Source organism: Capricornis sumatraensis, chromosome 23 (assembly GCF_032405125.1).
Source record: "Capricornis sumatraensis isolate serow.1 chromosome 23, serow.2, whole genome shotgun sequence".
NCBI lineage: Eukaryota > Metazoa > Chordata > Mammalia > Artiodactyla > Bovidae > Capricornis > Capricornis sumatraensis.
In genome coordinates, this window is record NC_091091.1 from 37442960 (window position 1) to 37469525 (window position 26566).

General features: G+C 39.0%; 1 protein-coding gene across 1 annotated transcript in view; it reads right to left on the reverse strand.

Moving 5' to 3' along the window:
• The window catches only part of SHTN1 (shootin 1), a 111444-nt gene that overhangs the window by 75679 nt on the left and 9199 nt on the right, over positions 1–26566 (reverse strand). The window contains exons 2-3 of the mRNA XM_068961413.1: positions 17710–17762; positions 5816–5876 (exon numbers count right to left, since the gene is read on the reverse strand). Coding sequence (XP_068817514.1) covers positions 5816–5876; positions 17710–17762 — 114 coding nt within the window. The remainder of the gene's footprint in view (positions 1–5815; positions 5877–17709; positions 17763–26566) is intronic.

A 26566-nucleotide genomic window follows, 5' to 3' on the forward strand; every position in this document is an offset into this window, starting at 1 on the left:
AAAGACGGACACTACATAATGATCAAAGGATCAATCCAAGAAGAAGATATAACAATTATAAATATATATGCACCCAACATAGGAGCACCACAATATGTAAGACAAATGCTAACAAGTATGAAAGGGGAAATTAACAATAATACAATAATAGTGGGAGACTTTAATACCCCACTCACACCTATGGATAGTTCAACTAAACAGAAAATTAACAAGGAAACACAAACTTTAAATGATACAATAGACCAGTTAGACCCAATTGATATCTGTAGGACATTTCACCCCAAAACAATGAATTTCACCTTTTTCTCAAGCACACACGGAACCTTCTCCAGGACAGATCACATACTGAGCGATAAATCTAGCCTTGGTAAATTCAAAAAAACTGAAATCATTCCAAGCATCTTTTCTGACCACATTGCAGTAAGATTAGATCTCAATTACAGGAGAAAAACTATTAAAAATTCCAACATATGGAGGCTGAAAAACACGCTGCTAAATAACCAACAAATCACAGAAGAAATCAAAAAAGAAATCAAAATATGCATAGAAATGAATGAAAATGAAAACACAACAACCCCAAACCTGTGGGACACTGTAAAAGCACTGCTAAGGGGAAGGTTCACAGCAATACAGGCATACCTCAAGAAACAAGAAAAAAGTCAAATAAATAACCTAACTCTACACCTAAAGCAGCTAGAAAAGGAAGAAATGAAGAACCTCAGGGTTAGCAGAAGGAAAGAAATCTTAAAAATTAGGGCAGAAATAAATGCAAAAGAAACAAAAGCGACCATAGCAAAAATCAACAAAGCCAAAAGCTGGTTGAGAAGATAAATAAAATTGACAAACCATTAGCCAGACTCATCAAGAAACAAAGGGAGAAAAATCAAATCAATAAAATTAGAAATGAAAATGGAGAGATCACAACAGATAACACAGAAATACAAAGGATCATAAGAGACTATCAGCAACTATATGCCAATAAAATGGACAACTTGGAAGAAATGGACAAATTCTTAGCAAAGTACAACTTTCCAAAACTGAACCAGGAAGAAATAGAAAATCTTAACAGACCCATCACAAGCATGGAAAATGAAACTGCAATCAGAAATCTTCCAGCAAACAAAAGCCCAGGACCAGATGGCTTCACAGCTGAATTCTACCAAAAATTTAAATAGCTAACACCTATTCTACTCAAACTCTTCCAGAAAATTGCAAAGGAAGGTAAATTTCCAAACTCATTCTATGAGGCCACCATCACCCTAATACCAAAACCTGACAAAGATGCCACAAAAAAGGAAAACTATAGGCCAATATCACTGATGAACATAGATGCAAAAATCCTTAACAAAATTCTAACAAAGAGAATCCAACAACATATTAAAAAGATCATACATCATGACCAAGTGGGCTTTATCCCAGGGATGCAAGGATTCTTCAATATCTGCAAATCAATCAATGTAATACACCACATTAACAAGTTGAAAAATAAAAACCATATGATCATCTCAATAGATGCAGAGAAAGCCTTTGACAAAATTCAACATCCATGTATGGTAAAAACCCTCCAGAAAGCAGGAATAGAAGGAACATACCTCAACATAATAAAAGCTATATATGACAAACCCACCGCAAACATTATCCTCAATGGTGAAAAATTGAAAGCATTTCCCCTAAAATGAGGAATAAGACAAGGGTGCTCACTCTCACCACTACTATTCAACATAGTTTTGGCCATAGCAATCAGAGCAGAAAAAGAAATAAAAGGAATCCAGACTGGAAAAGAAGAAGTAAAACTCTCACTGTTTGCAGATGACATGATCCTCTACATAGAAAACCCTCAAGACTTCATCAGAAAATTACTAGAGCTCATCAATGAATATAGTAAAGTTGCAGGATATAAAATCAACACACAGAAATCCCTTGCATTCCTATACACTAATAATTGGAAGATACAAAGAGAAATTAAGGAAACAATTCCATTCACCATTGCCATGAAAAGAATAAAATACTTAGGAATATATCTACCTAAAGAAACAAAAGGCCTATATATAGAAAACTATAAAACACTGATGAAAGAAATCAAAGAGGACACTAATAGATGGAGAAATAAGACTGCATTCATGGATTGGAAGAATCAATACAGTGAAAATGAGTATACTACCCAAAGCAATCTATAGAGTCAATGCAATCCCTATCAAGCTACCAATGGCATTTTTCACAGAGCTAGAACAAATAATTTCACAATTTGTATGGAAATACAAAAAACCTCGAATAGCCAAAGCAATCTTGAGAAAGAAGAATGGAACTGGAGGAATCAACGTGCCTGACTTCAGGCTCTACTACAAAGCCACAGTCATCAAGACAGTATGATACTGGCACAAAGACAGAAATATAGATCAATGGAACAAAATAGAAAGCCCAGAGATAAATCCACACACCTATGGACACCTTGTCTTTGACAAAGGGGGCAAGAATATACAATGGAGAAAAGACAATCTCTTTAACAAGTGGTGCTGGGAAAACTGGTCAACCACTTGTAAAAGAATGAAACTAGAACACCTTCTAACACCATACACAAAAATAAACTCAAAATGGATTAAAGATCTAAATGTAAGACCAGAAACTATAAAACTCCTAGAGGAAAACATAGGCAAAACACTCTCTGACATAAATCACAGCAGGATCCTCTATGACCCACCTCCCAGAGTAACGGAAATAAAAGCAAAAATAAACAAATGGGACCTAATTAAAATTAAAAGCTTCTGCACAATAAAGGAAACTCTAAGCAAGGTGAAAAGACAGACTTCAGAATGGGAGAAAATAATAGCAAATGAAGCAACTGACAAAGAATTCATCTCAAATATATACAAGCAGCTCCTGCAGCTCAATTCCAGAAAAATAAATGACCCAATCAAAAAATGGGCCAAAGAACTAAACAGACATTCTCCAAAGAAGACATAGAGATGGCTAACAAATACATGAAAAGATGCCCAACATCACTCATCAGAGAAATAAAAACCAAAACCACAGTGAGGTACCATTTCACGCCAGTCAGAATGGCTGCCATCCAAAAGTTTATAAGCAATAAATGCTGGAGAAGGTGTGGAGAAAAGGGAATCCTCTTACACTGTTGGTGAGAATGCAAACTAGTACAGCCACTATGGAGAACATTGTGGAGATTTCTTTTAAAACTGAAAATAGAACTGCCATTCGCCCCAGCAATCCAACTATTGGGCATACACACTGAGGAAACCAGAATTGAAAGAGACAAGTGTACCCCAATGTTCATCGCAGGACTGTTTACAATAGCCAGAACATGGAAGCAACCTAGATATCCTTCAGCAGGCAAATGGATAAGAAAGCTGTGGTACATATACACAATGGAGTATTACTCAGCCATTAAAAAGAATACATTTGAATCAGTTCTAATAAGGTGGATGAAACTGGAGCCTATTATACAGAGTGAAGTTAGCCAGAAAGAAAAACACCAATACAGTATAATAACGCATATATATGGAATTTAAAAAGATGGTAATGATAACCTTGTATTTGAGACAGCAAAAGAGACACAGATGTATAGAACAGTCTTTTGGACTCTGTGGGAGAGGGCAAGGGTGGGATGATTTGGGAGAATGGCATTGAAACATGTATATTATCATATGTGAAATAAATCGCCAGTCCAGGTTCGATGCATGAGACAGGTGCTCAGGGCTGGTGCACTGGGATGACCGAGAGGGATGGGATGGGGAGCGAGGTGGGAGGGGGGTTCAGGATGGGGAACACATGTACACCCATGGCGGATTCATGTCAATGTGTGGCAAAACCAAGACAATATTGTAAAGTAATTAGCCTCCAACTAAAATAAATAAATTTATATTTAAAAAATAAGGATGTCGTACAATATCTTTCCTTCTTTGTCTAAAAAAAAAGATATACGTGAACTTACTTACAAAACAAAAACAGACTCTCACAGACTTAGACAAGGAGCTTTGCCAGTTGGGGGGGATAGTTAGGGAGTTTGGGATGGACATGTACACACTGCTATATTTAAATGAACAATCAACAAGGACCTACTGTATAGCATGTGGGACTCTGTTCAATGTTATGTGGCAGCCTGGATATAAGGAGAGCTGGGAGAGAATGGACACACACACACACACATATATATATATGGTTGTGTCCCTTTGCTGTTCACCTGAATCTATCACAACTATTAATCAGTTATACTCCAACACAATAAAAATAAAATAAAGTGCAAAATAAAAAGTTTTTTAAAAGACAGTATTTAAAATTTCTTCAAAGGAAAAAAGGTAAGTTGATTTGGTAGAAATTTGCTTCCATTTTTGCATAACACAAAAGGTAAAATCTCTACTACCTACCTGGACCAAAACATTTTATGATAATTCCAATCATAAGAATTTGAACTATTCCCACTGCACACAGTAGGCCAACCCAATATCAACAACTAATTCAAATACATTAACTTTCAAAAATGTCAATGGTATACCCTTTCAGCTGTAACTCAGTGTCAGTTTGAGTGTAAGAAATTCCCATTAATCCTCTATTAGGGAAGCAGAAAGTCCTAAACAATTGCCATCCACACATTCACAGATAAAAAAAAATATTTTCACCTATGGCATACTATGACAGTAAGCCAGTCATAGCATACTGGCCACCAAAGACAGGTTATTATCAACAATATCCCTGTTAGGTTTTTCTTGTTACAGCCAGACACCTGAAATAAACTAGCTACTGAAATTTAACTATCCTGCTGCATTTTTATAGCTGCTTTACCTCCAGCAAGAATAAATGTTGAAATGTTTTGTAGTGTAGTTACCAAGTCAACCCTTTATGATATAATCAAACAACCTGACTAACGTGGCATCTGAGAAGGATGGCGAGGCCTTGCTTCCAAGTGGGAGGGTCACTTTCCCAGGTAAAGTCTGGCTTTCCTGTGACATATTTCCTCCTGAACCTTCTGAGCATGATCAGATTTGCTCTATTTTAGGGGATAAAGTAATAACAGATTTACATCACATAAAAAAAATTACAGCAAAAATTAAGAAATTATACCTTTTGTGAGACTATCACTTTCCTCAGTGAAAGAGCTATTTCAACCATTCAAATTCCTAAAATGTGTAAGTTATGTAAACCTAGAATTCCCTTTCTATGAATTAACCTAAGGAACTAATCAGACCACTGTAAAGATGTATGAATTAGAATTCTTATCATGGCATTACAGATAATTCCTAAAAATCAGAAATAATACATCTATCACTGAAGAACTGTTTAAATAAATTACAGTACTATCTTATGATACAATACTATGGGTAACACTGAAAACTGATATATTTCTCTACTAACATGCAAAGATGACCATGATATACTATTTACTGAAAAGAGTAGGCTGCAAGATTGAGTGCAAAGCATGACTGCATTTTTTGTTGATATATTTCACAGATACAAGAGCAGGAAAGAAAGACTATAATACACTAATGTTGGCTTTTATCAGAGTCAAAGTAACAATTTTTGCTCTCTTTTAACTGGTCTGCATAGTAAAAATTTTCATAACAAGTACAAACTGTACTTTATGTATATATAAATAATATACTTATGAAATGATAATGCTCATTATCAATCCATTTCTTTAAAAATCACAATAATGCCAGAGCATTTTTTTGGCAAATGGGAAGACAATTCTTCCTTTCTTGGCTGCCCATTGCATCAGCAACTAAACACAGAGTACATGCCTACCCACATAACCCCAAAGCACAGCTGTATGTGTTTGAACAATTCCACCAAAATGCTTACATACTTTTCTGAAATTCCTCCAGTTTTTTAACTGCTTCATCTCGTTCTTGCCTAATTTTGTCACACTGAAACGAAAACAAAACAAAAATGTTAAGTTTGTATCATAAGTTTGGAAAGACAAGAAAGGGTAAATTTATAAACAGTTTTAGGAAAAGAAACAGAAATTAAAAATCTTTAACAAGCATTAATGATATATCCAGAAAAGACCAAAACTCTAATTCAAAAAGATCCATGCACCCCAGTGTTAACAGCAGCACTATGTACAATAGTTAAGGAAGCAACCTTAAGTGTCCATCAACAGATGAATGGATATAGAAGGTATGTTATATATATATATATATATAAGTTATGACAAACCTAGACAGTATATCAAAAAGCAAAGATATTAGTTTGCCAACAAAGGTCTGTGCAGTCAAAGCTATGGTTCTTCCAGTAGTCATGTATGGATCTGAGAGTGGGACCATAACGAAAACTCAGCACTGAAGAATTGATGCTTTTGAACTGTGGTGTTGGAAACTCTTGAGACTCCCTTGGACTGCAAGGAGATCAAACCAGTCCATTCTAAAGGAAATCAGTCCTGAATATTCATTGGAAGGACTGATGCTGATGCTAAAGCTCCAAAACTTTGGCCAACTGATGCAAAGAACTGACTCACTGGAAAAGACCTTGATGCTGGGCAAGATTGAAGGCAGGAGGAGAAGGTGATGACTAAGGATGAAATGGTTGGATGGCATCACCAACTTGATAGAGATGAGTTTGAGCAAGCTCCAGGAGTTGGAGTTGGACATGAAGCCTGGGTGCTGCAGTCCATGGGGTTGTAAGGAGTCAGACACGACTGAGGGACTGAACTGATATATATATGACCATGTGAATATAGCACTTTACATTTGAATTCTACCATGTCAGATAAACACATCTGGGATATGCTTTGGGGGCGGGGGGTGGTTCATACCTCTGGATATATCCACAGTAAGGGAATATTACTCACCCATAAAAAAGAAACAGTGCCAGTGCAGCAGTATGGATGGACCTAGAGACTACCATACTAAGTCAGCCAGACAGAGATAAATGTATCACTTATATGTGGAATCAGGGCTTCCCAGGGGCCACTAGTGGTAAAGAGCCTGCCTGCCAATGCAGGAGACATAAGAGACACATGTTTGATCCCTGGGTCAGGAAAACCCCCTGGAGGAGGGCATGACAATCCACTCCAGTATTCTTGCCTGGAGAATCCCATGGACAGAGGAGGCTGGCAAGCTATAGTCCATGGGGTCGCAAAGAGTCAGACACAACTGAAGTGACTCAACACACACACACACACACACACACACACACACACACACACACACACGGAATCTAAAAAAAAATACAAAAAATTGATTTGTTTACAAAATAGAAACAGACAGACATAGAAAACAAACAACTATGGTTACCAAAATAGAGAGGGAGGGAGATAAATTAGCAGTTTGGGATTAGACAGATATATATCATGGGTTCCCTCGCAGCTCAACTGGAAAAGAATCTGCCTGCAATGTGGGAGACCTGGGTTCAATCCCTGGGTTGGGAAGATCCCCCAGAGGAGGGCATGGCAACCCACTCCAGTATTGTTGCCTGGGAAATCACCACGGAAAAGGAGTCTGGGGGGCTACAATCCACGGGATCGCAAAGAGTCAGACACAACTGAGTGACTAAGCACAGCACAGCATATATAAAACAGACAAACAACAAGGATTTTCTGTTTAGCACAGGGAATTGTGGGCTTCCCTGATAGCTCAGGGGTAAAAGAATTTGCCTGCAATACAGCAGACACAGGCGACATGAGTTCGATCCCTAGGTCAGGAAGAATCCCCTGGAGAAGGAAATGACAACCCACTCCAATATTCTTGCCTGAAAAATCCCATGGACTGAGGAGCCTGGCAGGCTACAGTCCATAAGGTCACAAAGATTCGGACATGACTTAGCAACTAAACCACTTCAGCAACTAAACCACAACAATCACAACAGGGAATTACAGTATCTTGTAATAATCTATACTGGGAAAGAATACACACAGAGAGAATAATGGAATCACTCTGCTCTGTACATGAAACTAACATCATATTATAAATCAACTATAGTTCTATAAAAAAAGAAAACATATTTTTAAAAAGAAAAAAATACGAAGAAAAAAAGGCATTAATGGCCACATAGTATTTATAACCACTCACCAGCAAGATACTTGTACCATTTGTATCTGGCCAATTTTCTCAGACCTTCTAAGATAATGAGTCACCTTCCTGCTTATTATCTCCTCAGTAACAGACCAATTTAACATCCTTGAGTTAAAATGTATTCATTCTTTAAGAGAATATTTGTGCTTCTTCTCAAGCAGGTATTTTGCTGGCATAGTAAAAACCCCACTCATGCACAGGGCAGATTCCTGAAACTGGGTCGTTTCAACTATCCAGAACCCTGGGGAATATAGGAAGTGGTCACTACCTGGAGACAAACTCCTCCTCAACATCCTATGCCCTCTGTCACTCAAGAAGAAACTATTCTTGTATCCTTACAATTCTGAATAGAAGAAGGTATAGCAAATTAAAACTAAAATCATGGCATCCGGTCCTATCACTTCATGGCAAATAGATGGGAAAACCATGGAAACAATGACAGACTTCATTTTCTTGGGCTCCAAAATCACTGCACATGGTGACTGCCAACATGAAATTAAAACACACTTGCTCCTTGGAAGAAAAGCTATGACCAATCTAGACAGAATATTAAAAATCAGAGACATTACTTTGCCAACAAAGGTCCGTCTAGTCAAAGCTGTGGTTTTTCCAATAGTCATGTACGGATGTGAGAGTTGAACTATAAAGAAGGCTGAGCGCTAAACAATTGATGCTCTTGAATTGTGGTGCTGGAGAAGACTCTTGAGAGTCCCTTGGACTGCAAGGAGATACAACCAGTCCATCCTAAAGGAGATCAGTTCTGAATATTCACTGGAAGGACTGATGCTGACACTGAAACTCCAATATTTTGGCCACCTGATGTGAAAAACTGACTCATTGGAAAATGAGTGGAATGTTAGGTTTTTTAAAAATTCATTAATACCTTCAGGGCCAGTTTAGACATGTCTATTGAGTAAGTGATGCTATCCAACCATCTCATCCTCTGTCATCCCCTTCTCCTCCTGCTTTCAATCTTTCCCAACATCAGACACATTCATTATGAGCACGGAATTTCATAAAATAGGAAGTATAACACATTTTAGGAAGATTTTTGTCAAAAATGTCATGATTTTAGCTGTTAGAATGATAATTAAAATTTTAGTTGTGTGAGAATACTATTACACTATATATAATATAACACAACTTTATATTTTAATTCTACCATGTCAGATAAACATATCTGGGATATGTTTCTGGGGATTTCATACCTTTGGATATTTTTACTTTCAAATGTCAGTGGCTAAAAATTATGATGCCACTGACAATTTGGAAAAACCAAATTAAAATAATGAGATCTTCTGATCTAACAGGCTGGCAAAAACTGAAAAGGTCTGGTACCAGGAGTCAGAAACTCTCACATACTTCAGGTGGAAATGTCAACTGGCATATCTACTTTAGAAATAAACTAGCAAAATTGAAATTGCAAGGACTTCCCTGGTGGTTCAGTGGTTAAGACTCTACGTTTCCAATACAATGGGCATGGGTTTGATCCCTGGTCAGGGAACTAAGATCCCACAGGCCTTACAACAAGAAAAAAAATTGAAATTGCATATACCCTATGGCTCAGCAATTATACTTCTAGATTCTATCACTAGAATCTCTAGTAATGTGTACCAGATGACCTATACAAACATGTTCTGCATTTATAACAATACACTATGGTATATCCATATCATACACTATAAATAAAGATGAATGAACTAATGTTTTATGTATCAATGTTTTACATCTATCAATAAATATAAACCAGATTCTCAAAAATCATAATGCTGAGTAAAAGGAGTTGTAGAATATATATATCAAATGATACCTTAAACACACAAAAGTACTTCATATATTTACACTGCATCTGTATACTCCCTGATACATATGGTAAATATATAAAAACATGGAACAGAAGGATATGTATAAAATATATGCGAGTAGTTGCCTCTTAAAAGCCAGGGAGGGGAAGGGTCTAGGGTTGGGTGACACTGGGGACCTTCAATTTTACTTTTAAATTTGAAAAAGTAAGCTAATTCTGTGACATGTATGTGTGTCATATTATTCTCTGCCCTTTTCTATGCTTTTAAAATATTTTTAAAATAAAAAAATTAAGCTATTGTTCAGTTTTGGCCATTAGTCTATCAAGAACTAAAACTTTTTAAAAGTTTTAGTTTTAAAAACCTCCGTCTATTTGGGTAAACCCATTCTGGCTAGCATACACAAAATGAGTACACAGTGCTAAACTAGCAAAGCTATTTACTTAAATCCTGACTCAGACCCTCCATAAAAGGGATCACACAGGACCATGTTCTAAAGGAAAAGGAATATCCTTACATTAAAGCTTTCTGGTGGGAATTTAACTTCTGCTAAAAAAAAAAAAAAAGAAGAAGAAGAGTAATTCTAATACAGTTTCTAGTCCCAACTTTACGTGTAAACAGAATTTACTGTCTTTTGGTGTTTCAAGTTCCAAGCACTGGACTCCTGTATTCTCAACTAAGTTTATGAGATCCTTTCCCCACCAGACAGTGTAACACCTAGCTTTAGGAGTGTGCTAGCCAGCTGACTCGGGAATGCTCCTCTCATTTTCATGAATGTGGCACCTGTTTGCTTTGTACTTCCCCACCAGTTTGCCAATCTGCCCACCCATGCCCAAGTTCTCCTCTCCTAAGGCCCAGGGAGACACGCTTTGGTTAGTAACAGGTCTCAGCAATCACAGTCTTATCCCTACATTCAAGCAACGCGTTTCTACAGTCCACCTATATGCTTTCACACTAACTCTACAGTCATCACCAGCGGCTTCAAAGCGGTCTCCCAACACACCAGCTGTGTTCTATCAGAGGTCTTCATGTTGCTTTCTATTTTCTGCAACCATATTATGATAGAACTGGCAGCCACAGAATTTACCATCTGCTATGGATACTGAAAGGGGTTGTGGGGGTGGGGTGGGGGGGGGAGATTTACACATGCTACAAAAGCAACTTATTTATTCCAAACCAGAGCTGAGCAAAATATGGAGGATACATCTGTTTACTAAGCAGAAATCCAAATATCTACTTTTTTCATCATTTTAGGTGAACCCAGAAATATATCTTGTAATCTTTATCTCATTCCACTAACAGGAAGAAACAAGCAAAGACTCTGGAAGGGTGTTACCTCTTTATGTCCCACAGAAGCCCCTCATCCCTCCCACCCCGTCCTGTCTCCTGTTTGCGCAGCTGTGCCAATTGGAGAAACTGCTTCTTTTTGTGTGAGAATTGCTCGTGAAGACTCTGCAATAGCAACAGATGTTCTTGGGCCCACATCACTTAATTATGATGCTCAACGATTCTCTGCAGCTCAAGGCTGGGGTAGAACCCAGCAGCATGAGTGCTGCCTGGCTGAAGCAAGCTGGGTAACATTACATCTATTCTAGAGTCTCTATTCTGGCTCTTCATGAAGTGGCGAATTGGCCGGTGGTTAGCCTTGCTGGTTTTGAAAGCTCTTAATATTAGAAGCCCTGGCTGTTTTCCAGAACTCTTCCTTGAGGCTCATCCAGGCAGCTACCTGGCTTCGGAAACTACACCAGCATTTCAAAGCACTGGCAGGCTGACTTACAGAGGAAAGTCTTTCCAGGGTGAACTGGCGCTCCCTTCTCCCCTACCAAAATGGGCAGCTCTGTTCTTTCTGCCTCACATATCATCCAACTCCAGTTTATACTAAGACGTCTGCTCACGGGGGCTCAGCAGAAGTATAGATAACTGATTGAGACACTAAGATATCTTCATATTTTGCTGTGTGTATGTTTTATGCACGAAAACCTCTGATGTTCTGAATTGTGTCTAACTTCCACTAACATAAACGTTCATTTTTAGCTCCATGATGCACAAATTTAACCAAGGGCTGTGACCCTATAGAAACACCAGTTTGGAGCCCAAGAAGTGCACACGTGCACTGCCTACACAGGCCAACAGAGCCGAGGATCTGGACAAAGACTACTGCTACCTTATGGCTGACTGGATTAGACTTCTAAGCAGGTATCTACTGTAATCCCTGGAAGCCTTTATTTCCTTCCTCCAAGTACTGAACAGATTATTCATACAGGCACTGTGTTAAGCAGGAAAAAAATACAGTGAGAAACATATCAGGCAAAGTGCTCTCATAAAACTTACGATCAACCAAGAAAGATCAACAATGAAACGAGCAATTTATAACAGCGCAGCTATAATGAGAGAAATACTGCACTAGGGGAACACACAGCAGAGGCTACAACATTGAGTCTGAAGAGGTCTCAACCCTACACCATTTTTTACTTATTTTTCCTGAACTTCATTCCTTTTTGTCCAGTTACAATATTTAAAAAGTTTAAAAAGGCATAGCATTCGAATTGTGCACATCTACCTGTTTTAGTATCTTCGGTGATGCAGTTCAAAACCCATCAAATCATTTTTAATAAAAATCACCAATTCTATTGTTCTACCTCTGTAAGTCTGGCTAGAACTCAGCTGAGCTTATCTTTAGAGAACACAGTAAATTAAATCATTCCCCACTAGGACGGAATTCTTTTCACTCTCTTTCTCTTGTGCTGGTGTTCTTTCTTCCAATTCAAAGTTCTTTCCCTCCAATTTTCACAGGCAATAAAGTAGTAGCTGCCCCCTAAAGCTGTCTTACAGCATTCTCCAAATTCTAGGTATTGTGTGTTAGATGGAAACACATGTCATCAGAACAGAGATCCTTGCTCTTTGTTTCTGGATAGATTGCTGTTAATAAGAGACTCATTTTCACTTTCAAACTGCTAAGTAATTACTTTTTCTCTGGCACAACCACTTGCCACTCTGTTCTAAAGAAACTGCATGTATGTGAATGTATTATGCATGAACAGTTAGCATAATGGGTGCATATCTTGCTCTTTAGAGTGGCTTCTTTATTGATTTCTTAAAAATAAAATACTTTGGGACCTTCACCTCTGAAATTTACACAAGATGAAGAAATTTTTAACAATAGACAATTGAGCCAAGATGCAAACAGTATCATCTATCTTGCTTCTTGAAACCTAAGTCTTGGAAAGTGTCTGTCTCATTCCCTTTTCATTCATTGTTCCTGGCAAGCTGACAGAACCGCCTGATGCAGGGTTACAGTAGCTCACCCAAACGACTTCTAATCAGCCACTTAAACATTTATTCATTTCAAAACTCGATCTCAGAACATAGTATTAAACATAAATACTTACTGTTCAAAGGCAGACATTCTTCTATTCTACAGATTTCTTTCTTTTTATGCACACTCCACACACACCCCCACCACCCTGAGAAATGTGAAAGCTATTCCATTAAAAGCTCAAAGAAGCTTTGCCCCCCCTACCTCCGTATATAGGAAAAAACCACAAAGGACTATGACAAAGATTCTGAATGAGTCATAAAGAATGCCCTTCAATTGTAGAAGCATGACTAACACATTTAAATATGATAACTGCTTCACAAGCAGAGTGAAACATCATTTGGTTGACTTCAAAATATACAGTCCTCTATTTTTCTTTTACCCCCAAAATAATTTGGAAGGGTTATTGAAATCAATGTGATAGGCCTTCCCAGCTTCTAACATATTGTTGATAATGCTACTTAGGCAAAAAATAGTGGAAAGTAACAATCTTTCCATCATCTCCACCTTTAATGATGTCTTTAAAAAAAAAAAAAACTAATCCAACCCATACAACTTACCTGTGCCCTATATAATATTTTGATAATGAATTTTGGTTGATAAGATGTGATAAATACATAAGAAATATACAGGTGTTTCACTACAAAGAAGCAACAATCTTGCTTGTGAGAGACAGAAGACTTTGAAAAAAAAAATTTAAGTGATATTTAAGCCAAGCATTAAGAGATAATAAGGGTTTGTGGCTTGGAATTGGGTAGGAATCTTGTCTCTGTTCTTTTTCCCATCCTACCCCCAAATTCTGGATATGAACGCTTAGAACATGTGCATTCATGTTCTAAGCACAATTCATCACAGTCATTTGTCAACTTGCCTGTATCCCTCATTAGAGTAGTTTTATACTTAAGAGTGGGATATTTGCACATTTTTCTTTACATCCCTGTGCTCAGAAGGCATTCAGCAGAAAGTTTTCCTTTCAATACAAGGTTTCCTCATCAACTCAGATCCTGATTCCATCCTCAAAAAAATTGATAAAAACCACAAAATGATCATGTTACACTGTTCTTAAAAAGGGAGAACTGCAAAGGGAAAGACCGTTAAGACATTGGCCCACCCTCCCAAATCTCCTACTCTGACCCTTGGGTTGCACTGTGTCAGAATCTATACACACGCATGCACAGGCAGGTACACATGTGCAGACACACACAGAAACACACACACGTCAGAATTTTTCTAACATAAGATTGATTTAACATTTAACTTTCAGTTTTTAAATACAAACCAATATATGGTGAAGAAGAATGATCCAGAAAAGTATTGAGTCTGATCATTTCTGGTGGAAAATTCCTGAGCTAACAATAAAAAATAAAGAATAAAACCAAGACTTTTGTGGGAAAAGTCAATTAGCTCCCCTAAGTCTACCTGCTTCAAAATGAGTATTTGTAGTCAGGATACCTATGTCTGAATCTGGACTCTGTTAAGCCCTGAAAAGGAGGTTGTGAAAGCGCTATTCGCTCAGTCATGTCTGACTCTTTGTGATCCATGGACTGTAGCCCATCAGGCTCCTCTGTCCATGGGATTCTCCCAGGCAAGAATACTGGAGTGGGTTGCCATTCCCTTCTCCAGGGAATCTTCCCAACCCAGGGACTGAACCTGGGTCTCCTGCATTGCAGGCAGATTCTTTACCTTCCACGCCACCAGGGAAGCCCATGCTGAGCCCTGAGGTCCTGATTTCTGTGAAACAAAGCTGGCACAGGGTTGTTAGGAGCATCAGATAAGATAGATAAGGGGATGTACATGACATGCAGTAGCTTCTAAAAAAAACAGTTTCTTCAGCAACTACCTGTTCTGAGGAAATTCACATCCCACCACTTGTCTCAACAGAGGAGATTCCAAACAGGGTATAAAAAGATCTACCCAAAGGAATCATACCCAGTGTCTCTTCCCGCTGATAAGGTTCATGACCAGACAACACAGATGGTTAAACTTAATGTGGACATAAGGAAGGAAAAACCTTGCTGTTTATTTTTCTGGTCCCTTCCATGTCTGCAAAATTTGCCCACACTGAATTAACTACGGCAAAAGGAGTCTTACTTTAGACTCCTATCCTTGACGCATTTAACTGAACTTGTTTGGGGTCATGAAGTAAGAATAGCCATGAATATCTGCTGATGTGGTCTGCACAAAGCTCACACAGCCAGGCAGAAGAAAGTGCTTTGCCAGAGAAAATGGTGTTCTCCATTTACCACCTCCAGAACTAAAGCTGCTTTTACTCATTCTGTGCTGTATAAAAAGGCTTTTATTATAGGCTTCCCTCCTTTGTCATACAGCCCCCTTTGGGGGAAAAATCTGCAGTAATAAGCCTGCTAGTCTTTTAACACAAGATAAACAAGAGTGTGGTAAACTTAAAACCATCCTACTTTGTTTTATCGACCACACAGCATTCCATATCGCTTTCATGTCTTTTCTTCCCATTTCTGTTAATAGTTATTTTGAAAGAATGAGTATAGGAGCAGGTCAATAGAGATGTTACAAAACTTTCTGGACATACTCTGTGTAGAGAAACATGTCAACAGGTAAAAGGCCAAGTTAATTTTTAATCCTTCTTTCGCCAAACGCATTTTATCTGCTGTTCACTTGTATTACAGATGGTTCACTTAAAAACTCACTGCAGAAAGTGGCTCGCAGTTAAACAACCTTCATCATCACTAATAACAGATGTTTACAGAATGTCTACTATTTTTAGGGCAATGCTAGGTCTACAGATAAGCAAGGATTAAAGAAACGTAAGAAAAAATACAAAAAATTTTGTTCCTCTTATGTTATTCATGCTCTCCTAGATCCTTCTTTCTCTGTCATATGGAGACATGTTTGCTATCCCTAGTCCTATTTTCTACGTAACTCAAAGAGTTCTCCTGAATTAACCCTTCCTACTTGATTTGCTCTTTCTCTCTTGGACCAGAAACATCTTTGGAGGAGACTCAGTTGCTAAGTCTTGGCTCTTTCTCCCCAAGCTGGAAGATGGGTGGGTATCTTAAGGAAAGAGGCTCAAGCTATCTGGCTTAAGCATCACCCATCAGCTTTGCTTTAAAATTATGGGGCATCAGGGACTGAGAATCTAGGCGCACACTCCCCACCTGTCGGCAGACTTGGGACATTTGTGATTTTGTTGTCTAATAATTGAGAACTAGAAAACCTGTCTAACTTAATTCTGTGACCTTCTTACCATATTAGATGCATGTACCAGCCATCTTCTATCATAAATATTCTCATTACCCACCTACCATTTCCTGTACTGCCTAGTAAAAGGAAGGGAAGATACTTACAATTTTACAGAACACCAAAGGTTTATTTACAAATGAGCAAAGAGGCAAGAAATCTGAGTGAAAAATAACGATCTAAAAATCCATTATAATGTGCTTTGAACGAGAGTACTTACCATTAATACTACCACACCAACATCTATATAGGTGGCAAATTAATATGAGTTAAAAAGTTAAATGTTAAGAGCTTAATATTAAAAGTCGATTCTTAACAGCTCAATAAATACCCTCAAATATGCCACAATTTATTATTTTACCCCTCCAAAATATTTAGCTGTCTGCCAATTTTCATTACATCTCTTACTCTGAAATTTTAAAGACAAAGTTGAATAATTTGCAGCAATGATGAGCACCTTCTTTAATAACCAAAGAATCTGTTTTATTAATTTTCCACCATGGGTGTTATGCTTTGAAATATTTGGTCTATCAAACAAATTTCTAAAAATAGAAAATTTTAACTTCTAAAATAAACTTCATTTATATCTAAATAACAATAATGGACAGCTCTCTCTCTCTCTCTCTCCTCCTTTTCATTCTCTACTTAGTCCCTGTACTTCTTAAAACTCAGCCTTCCCTTCTATTTGTCCCTTCCCTAAACTTATAGGGAAAAGAAGACATATGTTTAAAAAAAAAAAAAACAACCACTCATGAATCTTAAATGGGTATGTTCAGAGACATAAAGGTAAGTAGAATTCAACTATTTAACAATTAAAAAATAAAACTGCCAGAGCCTAGGAAAATATTCACCAGGCTCCACCATCTTCACATTGGGTGTTTTTCAACTTCCAACATATTATTCACATATTTAGAGGAAGCAAACATACAAAGGGTTTATGGAGACATTTGAGCTAAACGCCAGTGGACTGATTCCAAAGAGTTCCCTCCAGATCTAAGATGCTTAAACCCCAAAGGTAAATGTCTCAGGCCTTCAATGCCATCACTAGAATCCCAAATCTGACTGTTGGAAAAAGTACACTTCTTGGGGGCCTGAGATCCTTGGCCTGGTGCCTTGCTGCACATTTAGCTGTGTAGTTAATCTCCCAGAGCAGCGCCCACTGTGGCATGCCTGCTATTCTTTACCATCTGGAGCCTGGAGTTGATATTAGCCTGAACCACACATGCAGGAGAAAAGAAATTTTTAAAAAAACAACTCTCATTCGCATTTAACTGAAATTGGTGGCAGAACAATGCACCATGCTGTCTAGGCTTTTTACACATATAAGAGCAGAAAGAAAGAGTAAAATACAAACCTTCTCCTTTGTCTTCTGGTTCTCTGCTCTAAGGTCTTCATATTCACCTATTGCTAAAAGAAAAAAAGGAAAGAAATGTCACAAGGTTTTAAAAGTTTACTGTGGAAAAACCTGGGAACCCAACTAACCCCTACTGTCTATTCACTAGACTGGGGGTGGGGTGGAGAAGAGGCTACAGAAGATGGGCTCCTGCTTTAAAGAAAAAGGAAGAAAAAGAGACCAGAGTGGATGTGAGTCCCCTGAGCCAAATTTCAGTTCTCCTGGGTCATTAGGAAGACTTGTGAGCCATAAATGCCGGTGACAAGGCACTTCTCATCTCTGATGTTCAGCAATTGTGAAAGGAGACAGGTGGGTGTTCCCTGAAGTTCCTTCCAGCATCATCAGGCTGCAGTACTGTAATCAGAGGTGTATTTTTGAAAACTGGCCTCCAGAAAATAAACTCAGTGTCACGTATCTGCTCTACCCACAGATGAAAGTTTATGCTATGAGCATTCAGCTAAGAACAACTATTTTCAGGCACTGCAAGATCATCAACCACCAAGCTATGACCAGATCCTAGCCAGATTCATTTCTCTAAGTTGCAAGAATATGGGAGTTGTTTGCAAATATATCCAACTATGTGGGGAAAGTAGCAGTTTTCTACTTAAAATCCTCTACTGCCAGAAAAATGATCAGAACCCCCGCATTCAACTTTTAGCCAAAGCACCATTTTTAGATATCCTCACAGTTGAGAATGTGATGTTCAGAGTTTATGGTGGGAAGAAAGAGAATGATCTAGCCTTAATGATGGAGCAGAATGTCTAAGGTGGGCCCAGGAGAATTGCTGTCTACTCCCAGAACAACACCATTTTGACTGGTATGAGAGAGCCAGGCAATAACCAAGCTTGGATTTTTATACTTTGACTTTTAAAAAATCTAATTGATATTTATCTTCAAAAGCTCAGTTTTGGTCTTCCTGATGGCTCAGTGGTGTAAAGAATCTGTCTGCCAGTGCAGGAGACATAGGTTCAGGCCCTGGTCCTGGAGGATCCCACACGCCATGAAGCAACAAAGCCCGTGGGCGCAACTACTGAGCCTGAGCTCTAGAGCCTGGGATCCGCAACTACTGAAGCCCATGTGTCCAGAGCCTGTGCTCTGCAAAGAGAACCCCATGCATGACAACTAGAGAACAGCCCCAGCTCCCTGCAACTAGAAAAAAGGCCCACACAGCACAGCCAAAAATAAATAAAATAAATTAATTTAAAACCTCAGCTTTTCTTTGAAAAAAAAAAAAAAAGAGCTCTCTATATCTATGAAGAACCTGAAGGTAGAAATTAAAAAAATCTGAAACCTGTAGTTTTAAGGACATTCCAAATAATCTGGTCATTAATGCTAGAGTATATGATTCTAACCACTGGAGCAGACACCCCCAAAACAATTCATATAGTATAGTACACGCTGTTTCTTTCAATAGCAGTCTGCAGGGTAGTTACTACGATGGCAGGACAGAAATCTTAAAATCCAATTCAAATAAACACATATTTATGGGATTATATCATCAATGCCCAGAAGTTTTACCAACGCTTCATCTAAATAAGAACTAATAGACAATTTTTAGCAAAGCCACACCCAAAAAGAATCTTTGAAAATTAGCCCATAAATAGCTTAACGCATACATGTAAAGATATACCCCTTTTAAAAATAGTTGCAACAGAAAAGATTTGATTAATCACAGACTGAAGCTCACCAGCTCCTTATCAGCCACCATCATACAAACCCAACCAATGAGTATCAACCAAATTGTCCTCGGGTCTGAAAATTCAATAAAATGTCCTGTCCCTCCTTTTTCAACAAAAAGAAACAAGAACTAAGAGAGTCTGAGACTAAGAACTAAAAACTAAGATTCTAAGAACTAAGAGATTCTATCCACTTACATCACTAGGTAGTCTATGGTCATGGTCCCAAATCTTATTACTACATTTAATATTGTTTCAAAAAAAGAAATAAATATTTTAGTGAGAGACTTTGCTTCAGTTTACTTAACATTCAAAAGTATTCTTAGATAAAGTTGAAAAATCAAAATTGATTTACTGCTCTATTCTTGATGACCTACATTACAGATATACAAAACAAAGCAATAAAGGATTGTAAACCATGATCTCACACTGACCTTAAGAAATTTTTTTTCCTATTTAAAACATTACATAATGGCTTTGAAGGCCTTTTCAAAAAAACTGATACTCTTCTTCCATTCCACTGCCAGTAGAGTCCAAACTCCCAATTACTGGGTCTTTATGAAAAGCATTAATTATGAACCCTTCACCTATCATATCTTAATGGAAACCACAGAAAATATGTTTTCAATGACTGAATACAATTAAAAAAGAAAAAAACAGGTACCTGCCCAGGGGTAGAAAAAGTATGGGAAGAATTCAACCATTTAGTAGTAGGAAGGGGCACTTGGGGAATAGGACATAGAAACATTTACTCATATATTTCTATTTCTTTGAAATTAAAAAACCAAGCTCACTGCCCTAAACAATAGTCACATATACATACATCATAGTGAATACATATATAACCCCATTTTTAGCAAACTTGTAAACACTGTAGTGACCTATGTTATTCAGCTACTTCTTTTTTGGCAATGCCAAAGTGTCACAGAGTAAGCCTTATCGTTTCATACCTGGCTCACAGTTTCAAAAACTTTTACCATGAATTGCACAACTCAAGTGATTTGATGAGAGAAATCTTCCAAATGCTGAATTAATCAACAAAAAAGATGAAATTATTTGACCAACTCTTTCATGGGAAAGATACCTGCAGCTTGGGAAGACGTTATCCCTTAAAGTATATTTCACTATAAAGTCACATAACACAGCAATTTAAAAGTGCAGCCCAAGCACCTCACTTATCCACGGGAATTGGGCAAATTAGTTATTCTGAGTCTCAGATTCCTCATCTGGAATATAGGAATAACAACTGCACATCTCTCATAGCATTGTTATTAAGAGTAGGTGGACTAAAATGTAAGATACAAGGACGCTTAGGCATAGTAAATGTTCAACTGTTGCGACGTCCCTGGAGGTCTAGTGGCTAAGACTCCATGCTCCCAAGGCAGGGGGTCTGGGTTTGATCCGTGCTCAGGGAACTAGATTCCAGTGCCACAACTGAGAGTTCACATGCCTTAACTAAAGGACCCCATTTGTCACAAGTAAGATCAAAGATCCCGAGTTTTTGTTAAAACTATTACTGTTACATCAAGATATGTCAATCCTTACACAAGGTATGTGTATGACAAGAGATCAGGCTGCCCCCTAACACCCTTCCATCTCAGGCTAACTTCTGTCATACGTGGCCTGAAAGATGGCAAAATCTCTGAAATGCTAAGTACTATTACCCTCCACCAAATAAAAGGAGATGAGAGGGGGGCTAAAGATCAATTGTAGTTTGTGTAGTAAAAAACAGAAGGTGCCAAAGAAGTGTAGGCATGTCTGAAGCTGTACTTTTCAATCCTGGCTGCCTGTTAGAATCACCTGAGGCACTTTTAAATCCCACAGCTACCTAATTCCCTCTCCACTCCACCCCAACCCAAGATTCTAATTTAACTAGGTGGACCTTAGACAGCCATATTTCTTATAAGAAGTAAGCACCCCAGGTGATTTTAATGTGCAGCCAAAGAAGAGACTCACTACATAGGAGAACGGAATGGAAGAACAAGGAAGATGTGGAGAAAACAAGGAGAATATCAGGCAAAGCACGTGCTTCAAGAATCATGCTGGTTTTCTATTTTCTAACCCCCTAATGCCAAGAAAGGGAATTTTCTTTCCAAGCTGCAGACCATGCCATAGCCATCCCAGGAAGCAGCTGAGGAGACTTAGTTGTTTGAGAAGCATGACAACTAAAGTCATAATTACAGGCCAATAACACCTCTGGCTAGGATGAGCAACAATCAGTTTGCCTGGACCTTTCCAGTTTTAGCATTTGAGAGTCCAGTGCCCCCTCTCAGTCCCAGGAAGCTTAACCACCCCATCCTAGCCTAAGCTCCAGATCAGTATTTCCAACCACCACAAAAGACCTGCACTGTCAAATCTGGTAGCCACTGGCCACATGTGGCTACTTACATTTACGTTAACTAAAATAAAATTTAAACTTCAGCTCTCCAGCTGCTCAACAGCTACACGTGGCTAGTGGCTACCACTGTGGTGAGTGAACACAGAACAGTCCCATCGCAGCTGGAAGTTCTACTGGACAGTATTTCTGGACATCTCTGCCCAGATACCTTACAAGCACTTCAAACTCAACATGTTAGAAAGGGAACTTTTCAATTAAATTTTGCCCAACCACCCTACTTCCTGTACACATGACCATCATCTACCTAGTTCTTAAGCTACTATCGCAGCATCAAGGGAATCATCGCCTTGATTCCCCACCTCCCCCTCACCACCAAAGGATCTTCAACCTACTCAGATCTCAGAATGTCTCTCCAACCTGCCCTTCCTCTGTAGTTAGTGCCTCTTTCGAACTGTGGTGCTGGAGAAGACTCTTGAAGAGTCCCTTTGACAGCAAGGAGATCAAACAAGTCAATCCTAAAGGAAATCAACCCTGAATATTCATTGGAAGAACTGATGCTGAAGCTGAAGCTCCAATATTTTGGCCACCTGATGTGAAGAACCTACGCGCTGGAAAGGACCCTGCTGCTGGGAAAGACTGAAGGCAGGAGAAGGGGGTGACAGAGGATGAGATGGTTGGATGGCATCACCAACTCAATGAACATGAGCTTGAGCAAACTCCAGGAGACAGGAAAGGGCAGGGAAGCCTGGCGTGCTGCAGACCATGGGGTCACAATGAGTCAGACACGACTTAGCGACTAAACAACTCCTCCTCTAGCCTCTAGTTTCCCTGTATATCAAGTTCATTCTTTACAAAATAGATAGTTAGCATTGTAACAAAGCAATCTGGTTATTTCATTCCTTGTTTAAAAGCCACCAAAGATGTTAATGTCACATCTGGGAACCCCACTCTTCTCTCCTCCCTCCATTCAGAGACCACAACTCACTCCATCACCCCCAAAGTTCCAACGTTTCCTTAAATCCACTAAGACCTTACAGACTCTGGTGTCTTTACAAATATTTTCCCCTCTGTCTACAAGGTCTTCCCTTCCCCATCTTCCCCACATCCTCCTTTTCAATGCAGTTCAACTGTTATTTCTTCTAAGAAACTCTCCCCATATACCATGGGCAAAAATCAGCATTTATAGTGACCTCCTAGGTGGCTCAGTCGGTAAAGAATCTGCTTGCAATGCAAGAAACCCAGGTTCGATCCCTGGATCAGAAAGATCCCCTGGAGAAGGGCATAGCAATCCACTCCAGTATTCTTGCCTGGAGGATCCCATGGACAGCGGAGCCTGGCAGGCTATAGTTCACGGGGTCGCACAGAGTCAGACACAGCTGAGTTACTCACATTTTAATTTTCACTAGTGTGTACTGTTCACATATCTCTACTGGAGCATCTACACGCTACGTTAATAAGTTGTCTGAAAATAAGTCTGTTTTCTTGCCTTTTCTCCCACTCAATTAATTCACTGCTGTAAACCTTACACTCAGCTGAATACTAAGCCAGAGTCCATGCCTATAATGAATGAATGGCTGGTTCATATAAATCTATGCTGTAGAGCAATTAAGCCAAATATTAACATCCACTTTTCTTTAGTTACATTATTTTTATTTTTTTAATATAAATTTATTTAATTGGAGGTTAATTACTTTACAATATTGTATTGGTTTTGCCATACATTGACATGAATCTGCCACGGGTGTACACATGTTCCCCATCCTGAACGCCCCTCCCTCCTCCCTCCCCATACCATCCCTCTGGGTCGTCTCAGTGCACCAGCACCAAGTCTCCAGTATCATGCATCAAACCTGGACTGGTGATTCGTTTCATATATGATATTATACATGTTTCAATGCCATTCTCCCAAATCATCCCACCCTCTCCCTCTCCCACAGAGTACAAAAGACTGTTCTATACATCTGTGTCTCTTTTTCTGTCTCGAATACAGGGTTATTGTTACCATCTTTCTAAATTCCATATATATGCGTTAGTATACTGTACTGGTGTTTTTCTTTCTGGCTTACTTCACTCTGTATAATAGGCTCCAGTTTCATCCACCTCATTAGAACTGATTCAAATGTATTCTTTTTAATGGCTGAGTAATACTCCATTGTGTACATGTACCACAGCTTTCTTATCCATTCATCTGCTGATGGACATCTAGGTTGCTTCCATGTCCTGGCAATTATAAACAATGCTGCGATGAACATTGGGGTACACGTGTCTCTTTCAATTCTGGTTTCCTCAGTGTAACATCCACTTTTTAAATGTGAAGATACAAATGCATAGAAAAGTCAAATCCCACGGTAAGAAATAGTGGAAGCAGAACCAGTTTATTGATTCACAAAGTCATCCATGTAAACAACGTTTACTGTGTGTGATGTGCACTGTGCTGTGCGCTTACTTGCTCAGTCGTGTCTGACTCTGTGACCCCAGGGACTGTGCCCTCCAGGCTCCTCTGTCCATGGGGATTCTCCAGGCAAGAATACTGGAGTGGATTGCCATTTCCTTCTCCAGGGGATCTTCCCAACCCAGGGATCGGAGCCAGGTCTCCCCCCATTGCAGGTGGATTCTTTACCATCTGAACCACCAGGGAAGCCTGAGCACTAGACAAGAAATAATCCTCTGGAGTGAAGACTGTGTCTTTATCCATCCACTGTGCCCTCTTCTGGCACAATGCCTGACATATAGTAGGCACTCGATAAGTGAGTGAGTGAAAGTCACTCAGTTGTGTCTGACTCTGTGACCCCATGGACTATACAGTCCATAGAATTCTCTAGGCCAGAATACTGGAGTGGGTAGCCTTTCTCTTCTCCAGGGGATCTTCCCAACCCAGGGATCAAACCTAGGTCTCCCACATTGCAGGCGGATTCTTTACCAGCTGAGCCACAAGGAAAGCCCAAGAATCCTGGAGTGGATAGCCTATCCCTTCTCCAGTGGCTTCCCAACCCAGGAATCGAACCAGGGTCTCCTGCACTGCTATCAGGCACTTGATAAATGTGTGCTAAATTCAGGAAGAAGGAAGATAGGACCTAGGTCTTTACATGAACACCTTATGCAAGAGCACATACTTTCTTCCCCAAACTAAAAGGGCCTCTTATATCATATGTTACAACAAGATACCTTAGAAAAATGAAGCTTTAAAAAGCCATCAAACATAACCAAAAGGGAAAAAAAAACACTGCCTCATGAGATCATCTAATATACATTCTCATCTGTTGAGTCTGCATCTCTGAAACCCACGGAGCCTTGAAACATCTCTTACTAATGGAGTATAAGGACATAAGTCATAAGAGATAATGTTTAATTAGGACATTATTCCCTTCTCCACGCATCCCAATAGGTCCTGCTCTTAAACGCAGAATAGAAAGAGAAGTCATTTATACCTAAGTTGTTAATGAAAGCATTAGTAGAGCCAGGGAAAACACTGCTGGAAAACCTAATCAAACACAAAAGTGAGACATTTCATATTCGAAAAGAAGTTACAGCAAACCTGAAATTCAATCTTTACCAGATAGAACACACAGTACAGAGCTAATGATTTAATGATGCTTAAGAAGTAATCTCAATAAACTATATTAAGGACTTCAAGTTAACCAACAGAAAGGAAGGAAACTAGGTAACTTTAAAATACATTTATTAGCCTGGTTTCTGGTCTGGCATTGAAGGAGCTTGTAAGCTGACACTGTGGTTCTCACAACAACAACAACAACAACAACAAAAAGCTGAACAAACAAAATCAACAACTCTTCTTAGATCCATGAGAGAATTGAAGACACTGGGCAAACAGCTACTCTAAAAATCAGAGATACACTCAGGTACATACAGAGCATCACAACCTAGTAGAGAAGAAGCCAAGGTACAAAATCCCCTCCGGTGCCAAGCCAGGGGAAGAAAAATTAAACTGTAACTGACAAATTGCTAGAGGTTCAGCTGCAACAAGTTTGGAAGTTAAAAACTCCAGGTGAGGGGCAGGGTTAGGAAGCCCTGACACTTTCATGAGTTCTACCTCCAGGAATGCTACCAGGACCTCACAGTGAATACTGAGAAAACTTCCCTACTGGTTTTGGCAGGGGACAGGAAAAAGATCCATGATGAAATATGCCCAGAGCCTTCTGTTCTTAACAAGGCCTTCCCTCAAGGGAAATTCTTTTATCAGAGCCTAACAGATTGAAGAGACCGTAATAACCACTTCCAACCCTTTGTAGTCTTGTCTGACCGACAGGGAAAACTAAAACTAGAAGCACTTATGAAAGTCACAGCCTAGGGCGTAGCTCGCTGAAACACAAGAGACCCTCTACTAGGTCCCTTCCCTTCCCCCTACCTCACCAGCGCGTGAATGTTTACAGCCGCTTTATTCATAACTGCCAGAACTCGGAAGCAAACATCATGCTCATCAACAAGTGAATGGAGAAACTGACAATGGTACACCCATACAATGGGGTATTATTCAGTGATAAAGAGAAATAAATGAGCTCTCAAGCACAAAAGACACATAGGAAGCCCACATGCACATTGCTCAGTGGAAGAAGCCAATAGGAAAATGCAACTTTCTGTACAATTTCAAATATATAACCGTACAGAAAAAGCAAAACTGACGGAGCCAGTAAAAAGATGGGTGGCTGCCAGGAGTTCCAGGGTAATGTAAGAGGAATGAACAGGTAGAACAGAGGAAGTTTTTGGAGCAGTGAAATTATTCTGTTTGATAAATGTTATGATGGGTATATGTCATACATTTGTCTAAACCCACAGAATGTGCAAC